The sequence below is a fragment of the Argentina silus genome, assembly GCF_951799395.1.
Source record: "Argentina silus genome assembly, chromosome: 19".
Lineage (NCBI taxonomy): Eukaryota > Metazoa > Chordata > Actinopteri > Argentiniformes > Argentinidae > Argentina > Argentina silus.
Genome location: NC_139673.1, coordinates 16,264,446 through 16,278,899, shown reverse-complemented (window position 1 = coordinate 16,278,899; position 14,454 = coordinate 16,264,446). Strand labels below are relative to the sequence as shown.

Genomic DNA, 14,454 nt, shown 5'->3' with positions numbered 1-14,454 from the left:
GCCACCCGGACGAATATTACATTACTCTGCCAGTCACTATATTACAGCACAGACACTCGACAATGGCATATTATTTGCAGATAATAATGAATAAATGTTCATAAAAAAAAAAGTGAAATTGGATAATTTCTCACGGCACACCCAACGATCTCTCACGGCACACTAGTGTGCCGCGGCACAGCGGTTGGGAAACGCTGGCCTAGTGGATGCTGTAATCAGTAGACGTTCAAGAGGTCCCTTGAGGATCCCCCCAATATGCAACTCGGCTGGCGTGAACCTTATAGATTCTTTGAAAGATGAATTTATGGCGAAACAAACAGCCATTGATCCCATTGGTCGTGCTTGTCATCCGCATACGATGAGACTTTTGACGGTTCAGTTCACCCACTCTGTGAGATTGGTCTGGGGGTGGTAGCTGGTGGTAACTTTGTTCACCACCCCCCCATGTCTCACAAGTCTCCTGAAGGAGATTGCTGGTGAACTGGCTCCCCCTATCAGACAAGAGTACCCCGGCAAGTGCAGATATCTTCGATGAGGCTCTTCACAACCCAAGGAATCAAATTAATCAAATGTCTTATTGTAAGATTTTGATTCAAACATGAAATGTTTCAAATGTTCATGTTTCTCCATTTTCCATTGTCAACCATCACATGGACTTTAGTCTCAGCTATACCTCTCCTCCATAGCCACTCTTTAAAACATCCTGTGAAAAGAATAAACAAAAACAAATGATGTAAGTAACAATATAGTCAAAGTTACAGAATCATTAGCCTCCAGTTAGTTTGAAGTGAGGCTACATTATGGAGGATTTTGCCTCTGGGGGTCCTCTTGAGCCACAAAATATATATATAACCCCCCAAAATGATTTAATCAGACATTAGCTGTTGTATTTATATCATCATCACAACCATTAGGAAGCTTTAAGAAAGCTTTAAGTTACATACTGGACCTTTTAACAGCCAGAAATAATGCACAGATGTTATTGGTGCTGAGCACACCACCCACTGGCCTTGAGCATACGTTTGTTTTGCCAAAGTTGTAAACCTAAAACTAAGGATTATTGCAGGAGTATATATAGATTATAGGAGTATGACAATAATACACTCAAGCAAAGATTTGAGGTAAACAATTAGCAATTAACACTAGAACTTCCGGGCCCTCATTACTTACCAATGCCTCCAGAGTGACGTCTGGAGACGTCCATTGTTTAATGTTCGTGTTTTCAGTGTAATCAAAGAATTAGATCAATACCATGCAAAAATAATGCACTCTTTGTGTTTAGTCAGGACTTAAGAGTCGTTAGAATATCACATTTTGTATTTTAAAGAGCTACATATTGAATATAATGTAATAATGGACATAATTGGTGTAACTGTCAAGAAAACACCACAAGAACATAAATGTAAATGATTTTATTGATGCATAATAAACACCCACGCGTGTGCTAAATGTAATGGGTGAAACACAGAAATACACAGGAATGTATACATTGAAATTGCATATTATTAACTCATAGCAATATAATGTTTCTCAGTTGATTCTGCGCATTTCAGCAGTAGGCTATATGAACATAGCGTGCTCACAAAGCAAAGAGTGCAGTTCGTGTCAATAATTTTCTACTCTGGCACTGCGAGTTCACGTTGAATGTATTTCACATGATTGATTCATGAAAGCTCTCATTTGAATCAAAAATGTTTACGTGACGAGAATAAAACAAATTATATTTTCACTGTTTTACTGCCCATATCCAACGAGTCATTTGTAGATGCCTGCTGTCTGTGTTTGACTGTTCTTTTTTTGCCCCTGTCCGTTATAGTTGTCTACAAATTAAATACTTTCATATCGCTGTAGCCTTGGACAGTTGTTGATTTGTGTGACATTCATGATCTGTAAGCTACACATTTCAATAATTTATCTAGCCACTAGAGAGATTTGAATGATCCCCTAGAACAGTAAAGTTCTTCATTTAATGAATGAACTAATTCTGTTAGTTCATAGAAGATTGACATGCAAACATTGATTTTGTTGTAGCCTTTAATGTTACATATTTTAGAGAACTGCAGCTATGCCCCCCCCCCATTCCGATGTGCCTGGTTGCCATTAAAAACATCAAATGCATGGCGACTGTATGAATTTTCCGACGGATCAACTGCATAAACTAGCTGATTTAGCCTCATTTGTCATTGATTAGATATCAGCTTTCCAATAAAGTGTGCATAGATTTGGCAGAGCCTATTGTGACGCTTAATCATAACAAACTATATAGGACAGCTGACGACCTGTGACCAGCCCACATATGCTGACAAATTCACTCACCTTCCCCCACTATATTGTAATTCACTGCACATCATATGATTATATACAGTTAGGTCCATATATATTTGGACTCTGACACAATTTTTGTTATTTTAGCTGTTTACCAAAACATACTCAAGTAGTTATATAATGAATATGGGCTTAAGTGCAGACTCTCAGCTTTAATTTAAGGGTATTCACATCCAATTTGGAGGAAGGGTTTAAGAATTACAGCTCTTTTATAAGTAGCCCCCTCTTTTTCAAGGGACCAAAAGTAATTGGACAATTGACTCAAAAGCTGTTTCATGGACAGGTGTGGGCTATTCCTTTGTTATTTCTTTATCAATTAAGCAGGTAAAAGGCTGGAGTTGATTCCAAGTGTGGCATTTGCATTTGGAAGCTGTTGCTGTGAATGCACAACATGTCACGAGGCTGTCCAACCAGCAGATGGCGACAGAGAGCACTTCCAGGGGGACCAAGAGGAAGTAACTAGGAGATGCCCATATTTGGTATTTCCTGCCCTAGGGACTCACCTGCTACCAATGACAGGAGTGATTGTGTTTTGTGTTTATGTTTCTCACCTGTGTTTTAGTCGTTAGCCCTTATTAGTTGTAGTATTTTAAGACCTCTGTTAGCAGGGCCTCCTTGTCGAGTTATGAACGTTTATGCCTGAGACAGTTTTGCTGCCTATTGTAAAGATCCCTAAGTTTTCGAGTAAAAGCCTTGGACCTCCCTACTGCCTCTGACTCTGCATTTTTGGGGTTTTGCCTGGTTACCATCAGCCTTGGCTAAGGTGTATAGAGCCACTGGTGGTCAACTCTCAATCTACCGTGACACAACATGCGGTCAAAGGAACTCTCAATGCAAGTGAAACAGGCCATCTTTAGGCTACAAAACCAAAAACATTAGGAGTGGCCAAATCAACAGTTTGGTACATTCTGAGAAAAAAAACAATGCATGAACATTTTATTTATGATTGTTAATTTGTCCAATTACATTTGAGCCCCTGAAAATGGGGAGCTGTGTATAAAAATGGTTGCAATTCCTAAACGTTTCATACAATAATATTTTTGTTCAACCCCTTGACTTAAAGCTGAAAGTCTGCACTTCAATTGCATCTCGATTGTTTCATTTCAAATCCATTGTGGAGGCGTACAGAGCCAAAATTATGAAAATTGTGTCACTGTCCAACCTAACTGTATATGCCATTTAGCTGACGCGGTTATCCAAAGCGACTTACATTGCAGTGAGTCCATACATTTTTCAGTATATATTGTCCCAGCAGGAATCAAACCCACAACCTAAGCATTGTTAGCTCCATGCTCTACCAACTGACCCACAGAGGACCACCCACTTATTGCAGCAGAGATGTTCTCATGGTTCTGTCTAATGTTAGCCATGTTAGCAAAGGGTCTGAATACTTAACATAAGTAGTACATAAGTGCATAAGGCATTTCTGTATTTCAATTTGAAGAAATTTACTGAAATTTCTAAAAAACTGTTTTCGCTTTGTCATTCTGGAGTATTGTGTGTGGATTGATGGCAAATTCTTTTAATTTAATCCATTTCAAATTGAGTCTTTCCGAAGGCACTGTATGACCAGCCAACTTTCAGCTGGTTGACCATCTAGTTACCAATTTGACCAGCCTGACCATTTAGCTGATCGACCAGTGACTTGAACGGCACTGACTAGCTAACATTCAGCTGGTCAACCAGCTTGACCATCTCACCACCAGCTTGACCAGCACTTGACCACCAGCTTTGACCAGCATAAAATTCAACCTAGTCTAAGATGGATTTTCAGCAGACTGATTGACAAGAACGGTCAGAGGCACAGGCATCTTTGAGAGAGCAATTACAGAGCGTGGGGCAGTCATAGCTGGATCTTCTATCAGAGCATTTTACTTTCTGATAGCTGACAAGGTTTCACCAAACTATAATAAAAACCTAACCTGCTATCAACTTATACTAACATAGGGCTGAGGGAACAGAGTACACCCTCATCCACAATGGAATTGGAATTGGAATTGGAATGGAATTATATGGGTCAAATTTAATATTTTAAGTACATTACCAATGCGGAATGGTAGCAGCAGCTTTTCGTATGGTAAAATGTTTTGAGAATGCTCCTGAATGTGTTAAATATTGCTAACTTACAGTGAGACATGAGACAAAGGGGTTGTTTTCTCCCACGGTTGGAGAGGCCTTCGAGAGTGGAGCCTCTTGAAATGTAACAAGGCACTCTGAATGAATATGAAGGATTTCAATACAATTAATCAAAATCTCTACCTGCGCAGGCTGCTCACAACTTCAGAGGGGGTATTCGGCGCTTGAATCATGGCGGAGGCCCTTATGGACGAGCAGGGATGACTGTGTCACGTGGATACCGAGGGATTGCTGGGAGGGAGCCCTGGCGTGGGGGGCTGGCGCCATCTAGTGGCCTTAGCCTGGAAGTATCTGGGGAAGCTGAGAGCTTGGTTCAGGGGACAATTGAGGATAGGATTAAGAAGGAGGTTATTGAGCCGGAGGAGGGAAGGGAGGATGGGGATGTTGGTGTTTCTCTGGAGGACCTCCCTGACCTTCCTCTTCCTGCTCCAGTCCCTGAGGTGGGGCAGGTGGGGGAGTGGAGGATGGGGGGGTGCCTTTGTTGGTTACAGAAGAATATGTTGTGGGGCTTCTTTGTGACCTGGAGTACCCGCTGCTGGATTTTGATACTGAGAATACACTGAAACATGATCTATTAAAAAAACACTATATACTACTGATGTTATGTATTACTAATATGGTAAAGTGTAACCAGCAAAATATGTTGTATACTACGTGAATTGTATAATAAGTGATATGTGCTACGAAGGTACTGAATGTCTAATGGCTGATGTTTAACTAATCAGATGACTTGACCTTGATTTAAGTTGAAATTTACCTGTTTTATGATTTGAAGGATGAAACTAATCTGTCTAACTATGTCTAACAAATAAAGTTGAAATGTAATAAATTGGAAAAGGAAGGAGAGAAAGAGGAATTAAGTCAAAGTTGAAAGAGGTTTGGGTTAAGTCCAGAAGGTAAGGAGGAACTTTTTGCTCGGACAGACTGGGATGTGTTTAAAGCTGCAGCCACGCTGGAGGACTCTTCTGTCAGCATACAGGACTATGCTGAGTATGTGACTGGGTACATTAGCACTTGTGTCGACAACATCGTGCCCACCATACAAGTCAGGAAGTTTCCCAACCAGAAGCCCTGGATAAACAGTCAGGTACGCCACATGCTGCGTGCTCGCTCTCTTGCATTTAGATCAGGCAATGAGACGGAGTACAAAGCTGCGAAGTATGGACTGAAAAAAGCCATTACAGCGGCCAAGAGGCAGTACAGAGAGAAGCTGGACGGTTTCTATTCTACTGCTGACTCCGGGCGGATGTGGCAAGGCCTGCAGCACATCACAGACTACAGGACCACCACCAACACCATCAGCTCCACAGACAGCCTGCCGGATGACCTAAATATCTTCTACACCCGCTTTGAGACCTCCAGCCACAGCACAGAGAGGAGGCGCACACACACACCGGGACCACCCGACCCCCCTCCCCTCCACTAACCATCTCATCAGGCCATGTAAACAAAGCCCTGAGGAAGATCAACCCCCGCAAGGCAGCAGGACCAGACAACATCCCTGGGCGGGCTCTCAGAGCATGTGCCAACGAGCTGGCTGATGTTCTCACCTCCATCTTCAACCTTTCCCTCAGTCACAGCACTGTTCCCTCCTGCTTCAAGACTACAACCATCGTCCCCCTTCCCAAGAAGAGCCAACCTGCCTGCCTGAATGATTACAGGCCAGTAGCACTCACTCCAATCATCATGAAGTGTTTTGAGAGAGTGGTACTGGCACACATTAAGAGCAGCAAACCGGACACCCTAGACCCCCTGCAGTATGCCTACCGGCCCAACAGGTCCACCTCAGACGCTATCGCTGCTGTCCTCCATTATTCCCTCTCCCACCTGGAAAACAAAGACTCCTACATCAGGACGCTCTTTGTAGACTACAGCTCCGCTTTTAATACGGTCATCCCCCACAGACTCATCCACAAAATGTCCACACTTGGCCTGCACCCCACTCTCTGTGACTGGCTCCTAGACTTTTTGACTGGCAGGCCCCAGTCTGTCAGGATTGGTAATAGGACTTCAGCCAACATTATTACAAATGTTGGCACTCCACAGGGATGCGTCCTCAGCCCCATCCTCTACACCTTGTTCACCCACGACTGTGTCGCCTCCCACAAGGACAACATCATCCTAAAGTTTGCGGACGACACCGCAGTGATAGGATGCATCACTGGCGGGGACGAAGTGGCTTACAGGAGGGAGGTGGCCAGTCTGGTAGCATGGTGTGAGGACAACAACCTCACCCTCAATACGGACAAGACAAAGGAGATGATAGTGGACATGAGGAAGAAGAGGGGACCTCATCGGCCACTGTACATCCGGGAACTCGAAGTAGAGAGGGTGAGCAGCTTCAAATACCTGGGCGTCCACATCAGCGAGGACCTCACCTGGACACTTAACACCACACAGCTGGTTAAGAAGGCCCAACAGCGGCTGTACTTTCTGAGGAGGCTGAGGAAGTTTGGCATGTCGCCCAAGATCCTCAGCAACTTCTACAGCTGCATTGTTGAGAGCATCCTAACCAGCTGTATCACTGTGTGGTACGGCAGCACTACTGCTATGGACCGCAGACGCCTGCAGAGAGTGGTGAAGACCGCTGAGAAAATCACCAGGACTCCACTGCCCTCTCTGCAGAGCATCTACCACCGCAGAGTCCACAGGAGAGCTGCCTCCATCCTCAAGGACCCCACCCACCCCCAGCACAGACTGTTCACACTTCTACCCTCAGGCCGGAGGTACAGAAGTGTTAAATGCAGGACCACCAGACTAAAGAATTCCTTCTTTCCCACTGCCATCAGGCTCCTAAACAACACATAGGAGATTATAATCATGGACTACCTCATATAACTGTACTACCTCATATAACTGAACCCGACTGTTACATTTTCAGTTTGCACATGCACAAATTGCACTGCTTACATTTGCACTGTTTTATTATTATTATTATTGTTGCTTTTTTATTATCACATGCTGCCTTAAATTTTGTTATCTTGTACATTTTGTTTAGTATATATTGTATATTTTTTAGTATTGTACATTTTACATTGGTTGGCATTCTGCGGACAGCAAAGCAAGAATTTCATTGTACAGGGAAACATGTTTTCTACTGTGCATATGATAATAAACACTTTGAATCTTGAATTGAATCTTGAACTAAATGTCACAGGGACCTAGAAGCGCTGCTCACATGAAACAGTTATGTTCAGAGGAGCTCATGACGGGGGTTATACAAAAATTGTTGTTAGGCATATGTTTATGGGCATTTTCCACAGATCTCTCAGAAGGACAGATCCCTATAGAGACCAGGAGGTCTAGCCCAACCAGGGTTCCACAACCAAAATCCTTTCTGGAGAGAGTTTTCGAAAGGGAAGCCCCCAGTCTGAATTGCTGTTAGCATCAGAAGTAGACTCACTCATTTGGCAGCCTATTTACAGCAAAGAGGATTGCTAGGGGATGATTGTCCATATCACCTGTGCTGGGAGTTGGGCAATTGTAGATCCTCGGCTGAGGGTATAGTGCTGCTTCGGAGAAATCGGCCAGGCTGATAGAGGATTCGAGGGTGTCTTGGCAGTGGCCACTGTCGATGCTGTACGGAGCCTCTCTAAAGTTATTACAAGTTAGACAGACTAGGGACGGCCAGATCTGGAGTTATTTTCTTTATTCTACTTAATGAACTGTAATGTCTATTTGCATTTGGACTTATTTACTTAAAGTCCATTCACTACAATTAATTTACTTTCACTTTAAATTCTTTGATTTATTTTATTTGAGTTCATTTCGATGATTTCTTTGATTCTTTCGATTTTACTTTATATTGTGTGGGTTTACTTTAATTACTTTGGATCTTCTATATTTTTTCCATTTTTATATTTCCTTAATCCTTTTCTTTTGGTTGGAGATCTGGAAACCCTCGGCTGAGGATGTGGTGATCGACCAGAAGCATATTTTTATTTTATCTTTTCTTTCTTTTTACTTGGAGATTGGGCGAACTTGGAACCCACAGTATTTAGACAGACAGAAATTATTTATTATTTTTCTATTAAATCATTTTACTATCATGTATTATCCTGCTGACCGGTTTTATGCTTGAATAAAGAACAACTCTGAAAACCAAGTGGAAGTTTTTGTAGATTTATACTTAGCACAGTACTTACCACCTGAAATTATGTGTTACTCTCCTTGCTAAACATAAAAAGACAGATTACACTGTGTATATTACACCAAAGGATCTGAATGGTTATTCTAGCCCCTGTATTGAAAAATTCCCTTTGGATGAATTGTCCTCATGTATAAATTAAACTCCTGCAACCACACCAACTGGCTTGATAATCATTCATATAAGAATAGAGCTGTCGTTAACCATTGGGGCTTTCATATGCAGGATGAGTCTATTCGACACCAGCCTATATATATATATATATATATATATATATATATCTTTAGAAACCTATTAGGGTAAGACCCTTTAAACAGAGGATTTAACCCGTGGACCGGGACTCCTGTATAGGGTCTAATACCGGGAGACAAATTCCCTTTAAAAAAACATAAATCTGATTATGAGCTCCGGGAAACATATTGGATCCATGGTATCTTGAACTTCAATGATGTGAAATATATTGGACATTTTATTTTCATCCTGAATCAATAAACATTAATTTAATTCGCAGCTCATGAATTATTTTATTTTTTTTACAAAATGTTGGGTCAAATATGTTTCACTTTCTGCATTAACTAAATCTCACTATTTCATACCGATTGGAAATACATCAAATGTTATTTTTATTTTGGGACTAAAATAATTAAATATCACCATGCTACATTGCTATGAAGCTGCCTACACACAACACAAAATAGGAATTCCTACTGTCGGATAGCCTGTCACATTAAACAAAGAGGAAAAAGTTCTATCGCTAGATGCATGGCTTTCACACACGACTACTTCACCTTGGAACATCAAGCATCAGTGAAATGCTCATTGGGCACAATCAATGTAAAAATATCATGTTTTCATATTGTTCGGGAGGTCACCGATCATTGCAGAGCCCATCAAATGCATTCTTATGGTGCCCCAACAAAGGAATTTGTGGCGAATATCGTGTAGTGTGTACACAGTGAAAGCATTGTATGTTGTAATGATACTTGACAGTTGCAGGTGACAGTGGTAAAACAAAGCTAGTAATGACACCATTTGGGTGACTGTAAAAACTTAAAAACTAGTCTTCTGATTTGTGGTAGATTTAGGCCATAAACAAGAGGATTAAAAATCGGTGGAATAACTAAGAATTCAATTGATAAAAGCACAGCTACAAATGGGTTCAGTTGATCAGCTTCATAACGACTTAGAGTAATTTCACAAAACATGGTTATTGAATAGTTAACAAGTGTAACAATATGAGGTAAACATGTTTGTAATGCTCTGCCTCTGAACTCTGAGGAGCTTTTCTGACAAACAAGTATAATTCTTAAGTAGGTATATAAAACAAAACCCAAGGGTAGAAAGATTGTAGTTGCACTCACAAACAGTCCTGCAATATTTTTCAATGTAGTGTCAACACATGAGAGCTTCACCACTGACCAGTTTGAGCAGAATACTCTTGCTAATCGATTACCACACAATGGTAGCCTATTGGATGAGAGCAGACAATATCCAACAGAGAAAATGGGATAGGTCCAGGAAAAGGATATTAAGAGACAAACTGCCTTTGAATTCATTATGCTGTGGTAATGTAATGGCTTACATATTGCAACATATCTGTCATAAGCTAAAATGCTTAAAATAGTGAATTCATATGATGCGTAAGTATATATGATATATATTTGTATGAAACAGGCAGGGCGGGATATCAAGTGAGTGTCAGAGAGGAGATCCATCATGAATCTCGGGAAGAAACCAGCAGAGCCATAGAGAGAATTGATTAACAGACATGAAATAAAAAAATACATAGGCTCATGCAGTGATCTTTCTAAAAATACGACCAATAATATAACAACATTGGAAGCTATAATGGCAGCATACAGAACTAGTGACAAAATGAAAAAAATGTATCTTGAGAATCCCTGGTCCTCAAACATGGTGAGGTAGAAATAGAATGGAGAAGTTCCATTTTCCATGTGAGACAGGAGTGGTGCTGAGCTGGGAAATCATTCAAGAGAAAACACTGGTCAATGCAAGGCTGCAAAATAGGCCTGCTCCAGTAGCAGATGATTGTTCAGCTCATCAAAGTTGTGCCCTTAATATTTACTATATTTCACTAACTTCCAGTATAATTGGCCACCATGAAGGTCTTGTGAATTGATATAAGATTTATATTGTTAGATTAAACAAACACATTTACGTTGCATTTCAGGGTACAACAAACACCCTAATTAAAGAGGCAATCTGGGATTTAAAGAAAAAGCATTGTTTAAACAATTACATTGTTTACAAACAATTGAGTAAAACAAGTTTATAGTTTGGGTTCTGATGGGGTAAGACAGTTGAACTAAGCTTGTGAAGCATTTATGAAGTATATTTAAAAAAAATCAATGGCTATATGTCATTAAACGGATGTACCAATCCCAGAAAGCCCCTTAAAACTGCTGTAATTCTTTTTAAAGAATATTATAATCTAAACCCATTTGTAAATAATGACAATGCACTCAAAAATAACATGACAGAAATGTGAAAAAAGTGAAAACCTATTATGTAAAACCTGTACTCTGTATTAGAAATACATTAGCACCATACATACACACAAAGTAGCCTTCAGACCATTCAGGATATGTTCAGATTACCTGCTTGTGTTGTTGCCACACTGCTTTGTGATGAAGTGAATGTCTTTTATCCTGCTCATCCTCTCCTTTGTGACTTCGGTGACGAGGACCTACTGGAGAATTCTAGCATTTTCTTATGGGTAGCATTTCCTATTCCAGCACGAATAAATGGGTTATAACATGGTACAGTAATACAGTAACAATTAATTCCATATTTCTATGTAATAACTTATTGAATTGCATGGTAACACCTCTGTAATAAGACAGGCATGATGAAGGTTAATTACTGAGTTATTACTTACAGTTGGCAGGGGTTTAATAGGTGTTTGAACAGAGAATGGTTGTTGCGCCATACAGTATGTGTCTGCGCTGTGTTTTGGGCCATAGCCTTGGTAAGCTAAAAAAAGGTTGGTCTAGCTTGTATACCTTAACCTTATCTTCAATTTTGCCTTCATTGGATAACCGGTGAATTTATTCAGCCGAAGACACCCGCACTCGCCACTTGTATCAATCAAAAAATCACTGACAGGTTTGTGTGGTGATCATTTCTTTATTTACAGTCTTATTTATGTTTTCAAATAATGCTGACAAATCATGTTTTCCGATTCGTGCATATATTGTATTGGACACGTGATGTGTGTAAAATACTTTTTTGAAGGTTGTACTTCATAATAAGCAATCTGATGTAGACGTTCACAATCACTTGCTTGATCGTTTCAGATTAACAATCAAAGCAGAGCAGTTGAAGTATAGGGAGGGAGGGAGGCCTCACTCACACAGTCATGATCTAGCAAGCGATTGCAAATGTCTACATCAGCTTGCAACAAAAACAAACAGACCTGTGTAATTACAACAGAGATCCGAGCGAAACAAATCTCACTTTTGGCGCGTCTCTATTCAGAGACTTAAGTCAAAGTTATGGCTGATGTATGATTGATGAGGGAGGCTAATATTTTCCATTACAACGAGTGTGAGAGAACGGGAGGGGGATACAGCAGAGCGTGTCCAAAACCAGGGTTGCATTTTTGTATGCCGGTGCACTCCTCCCAAATAGGCAATGTATGCCAATTATGATAAAAAATGTGTGCACAAAACAAGATAAAATTACATAGTTGTATTTGTTCCCTGTTTTAACGAAAATCAGGTTTTAGCCTACTAGTGATTGTTTGCTACTGTTGTCATAGAGAAAACTGACCTATGTCAACAAATCTCAGGTTTGGCACCAAGGCTGGCGGCTTTTTCTGAATTGTTGATATTCCGGGGGCATGTTTGAATGTTTAATCTCATATTTGTATTTACTGTAGGTTTATATACTATGTCTATCTATTTAGCACTGCCCATAGCTACCACCCCCAACCTCCAGTCGGCTATATGGAAAAAAGACACGCCTCTGCTGTGGAGGACATTGAAGAGGGACATGGCCAAATTAGTTGTCAATAATGGTTGTCATTTTTAAATACATTTGGAATTGAGTGGTGAAGCCTGTCCTCTAGACTAAGTAAGTTAATGTTGTTTAATATCAGTGTGTTGCTGGTTGTTTTGTTGTGTTCTGCTGTGGCTATCCTGCCTAAAGCTCTAGGACCTAGTTTCTGTTGAAAGCTATCTGTCTGAAGCCAATTGCTGTCATTCTCCAGTGGGAGGGCCTGAAACTATTCTGCAAGGTATTTAACTCCTGTTCACCTTGGACTAGAACTAAATACATTTGGAATTCAGTGGTGAAACCTGTCTGGTCAGTAACTGATCGTTTGGTGGGAGGGGTTGCTACCCTGCTAGTCATCAGCAATTACAGAATCTGCGTTTCTATCTTGACGATCATAGAGCGACAGCCTCTGTGACAGCCTCCTGACACAAAGACGAAGGAGTTAATCTATGGAGTCCATCATGGAAGGCCTGACAGGAAGGCCAAACTACAAAGTATTTTTATTCTATTTGATTCTTTTTGCACTACTCTGTGTGTATTGAGCGCTACCTACATCTTGTATCACCCAAAAACCTCTATACCGGCAAATATCACAGTGTGCTTTCTCCCCATTCCTGTTATTTCATCCCTCAGAAGGACACATTGCCGCTACACCTCCCCTCGTAACCATTCCAATCTAATCTACCCTGCATGCTCAACTGACCACAACCTCACTGTCACAGGAGGACTTTGGAACTGCCAGTCAGCAGTCCAGAAAGAAGAGGCTATCTCAACTTACACCTGCTTCATGTCCCTCCACTTCCTTGCCCTCAAAGAGACATGGATTAGACCGGAAAACACAGCTACCCCGGCAGCCCTCTCTGATGCCTACTCCTTTTCTTATTCACCTAGACTCACTGGTCGAGATGGAGGCACAGGACTCCTCATCTCACCTAAGTGGTCAAATAATGTCCTTCCCCTGTCACACCTGTCCATATCCACCTTCAAATTCCATGCTGTTTCTGTCACCTCCCCTGTCAAACCTCACATTGTCGTTATCTATCATCCACCAGGTCATCTTGGCCACTTCTTAGATGAGATGGATGTCCTTCTCAGTTTCTTCCCTGAGGACACTACTGGGTGACTTCAACATCCAGTCAGAGAAGCTTCACTCATAAGGAGTACTTGACCGTCTCTCTTCCTTCGGCCTTACCCTTTCCCAGTCTCCTCTGACTCATAAGGCAGGCAATCAGCTCTACCATGCCTTCACCAGATCCTCCCACACCTCCAATCTTACTGTTACCCCTTTTCCAGTTTCTGATCCTCATTTTGTATCCTTCTCTCTTCCCCTCAAATCCACCCCTTCCCAGTCAGTGTCTACCCACACTGTATCCTCTCGTCGCAACCTGTGTACCCTCTCCATTGCCACTCTCTCTTCCTCTGTCTTATCCTCCATACCCTCTGTTGAATCCTTCTCCCTTCTACACACTGATGCAGCCTCATTCACCCTCCTGTCGACTCTTTCCTCATCCTTCGACTCTCTCTGTCCACTGACCTCAAAGCCAGCACAATCCTCTCCATGGGCTCCTTGGCTGCCTGAAACCCTGATGCTCTTAGAATAGGGCTCTGGGCAGCTGAGAGGAAATGGAGAAAAACTGGCCTCCCTGATGACCTAATACCTTATCTCTCTCTCTCCTCCTCAACTACACCTCATCTGCATCAGCTGCTAAAGCTTCTTACTTACATTCCAAAATTCAATCCTCTGCTTCTGACCCAAGGAAACTGTTCTCCACATTTTCCTCACTCCTCAACCCACCTCTTCCCTCTCCTCCCTCCTCCCAGTCTGCGGA

At 41.5% G+C, this 14,454-nt stretch overlaps 1 protein-coding gene across 1 annotated transcript; it reads right to left on the bottom strand.

The window, feature by feature from the left end:
• Window positions 1-9,624: 9,624 nt before the first annotated feature.
• Window positions 9,625-13,932, bottom strand: LOC310819867 (olfactory receptor 10J4-like; the record flags this gene model as incomplete). The annotated part of the gene is made up of 2 exons (XM_083691276.1): window positions 9,625-10,472; window positions 13,818-13,932. 2 exons carry the CDS (start codon window positions 13,930-13,932, stop codon window positions 9,625-9,627), a joined length of 963 nt encoding a protein of 320 aa, XP_083547402.1.
• Between the last annotated feature and the right edge of the window lie 522 nt (window positions 13,933-14,454).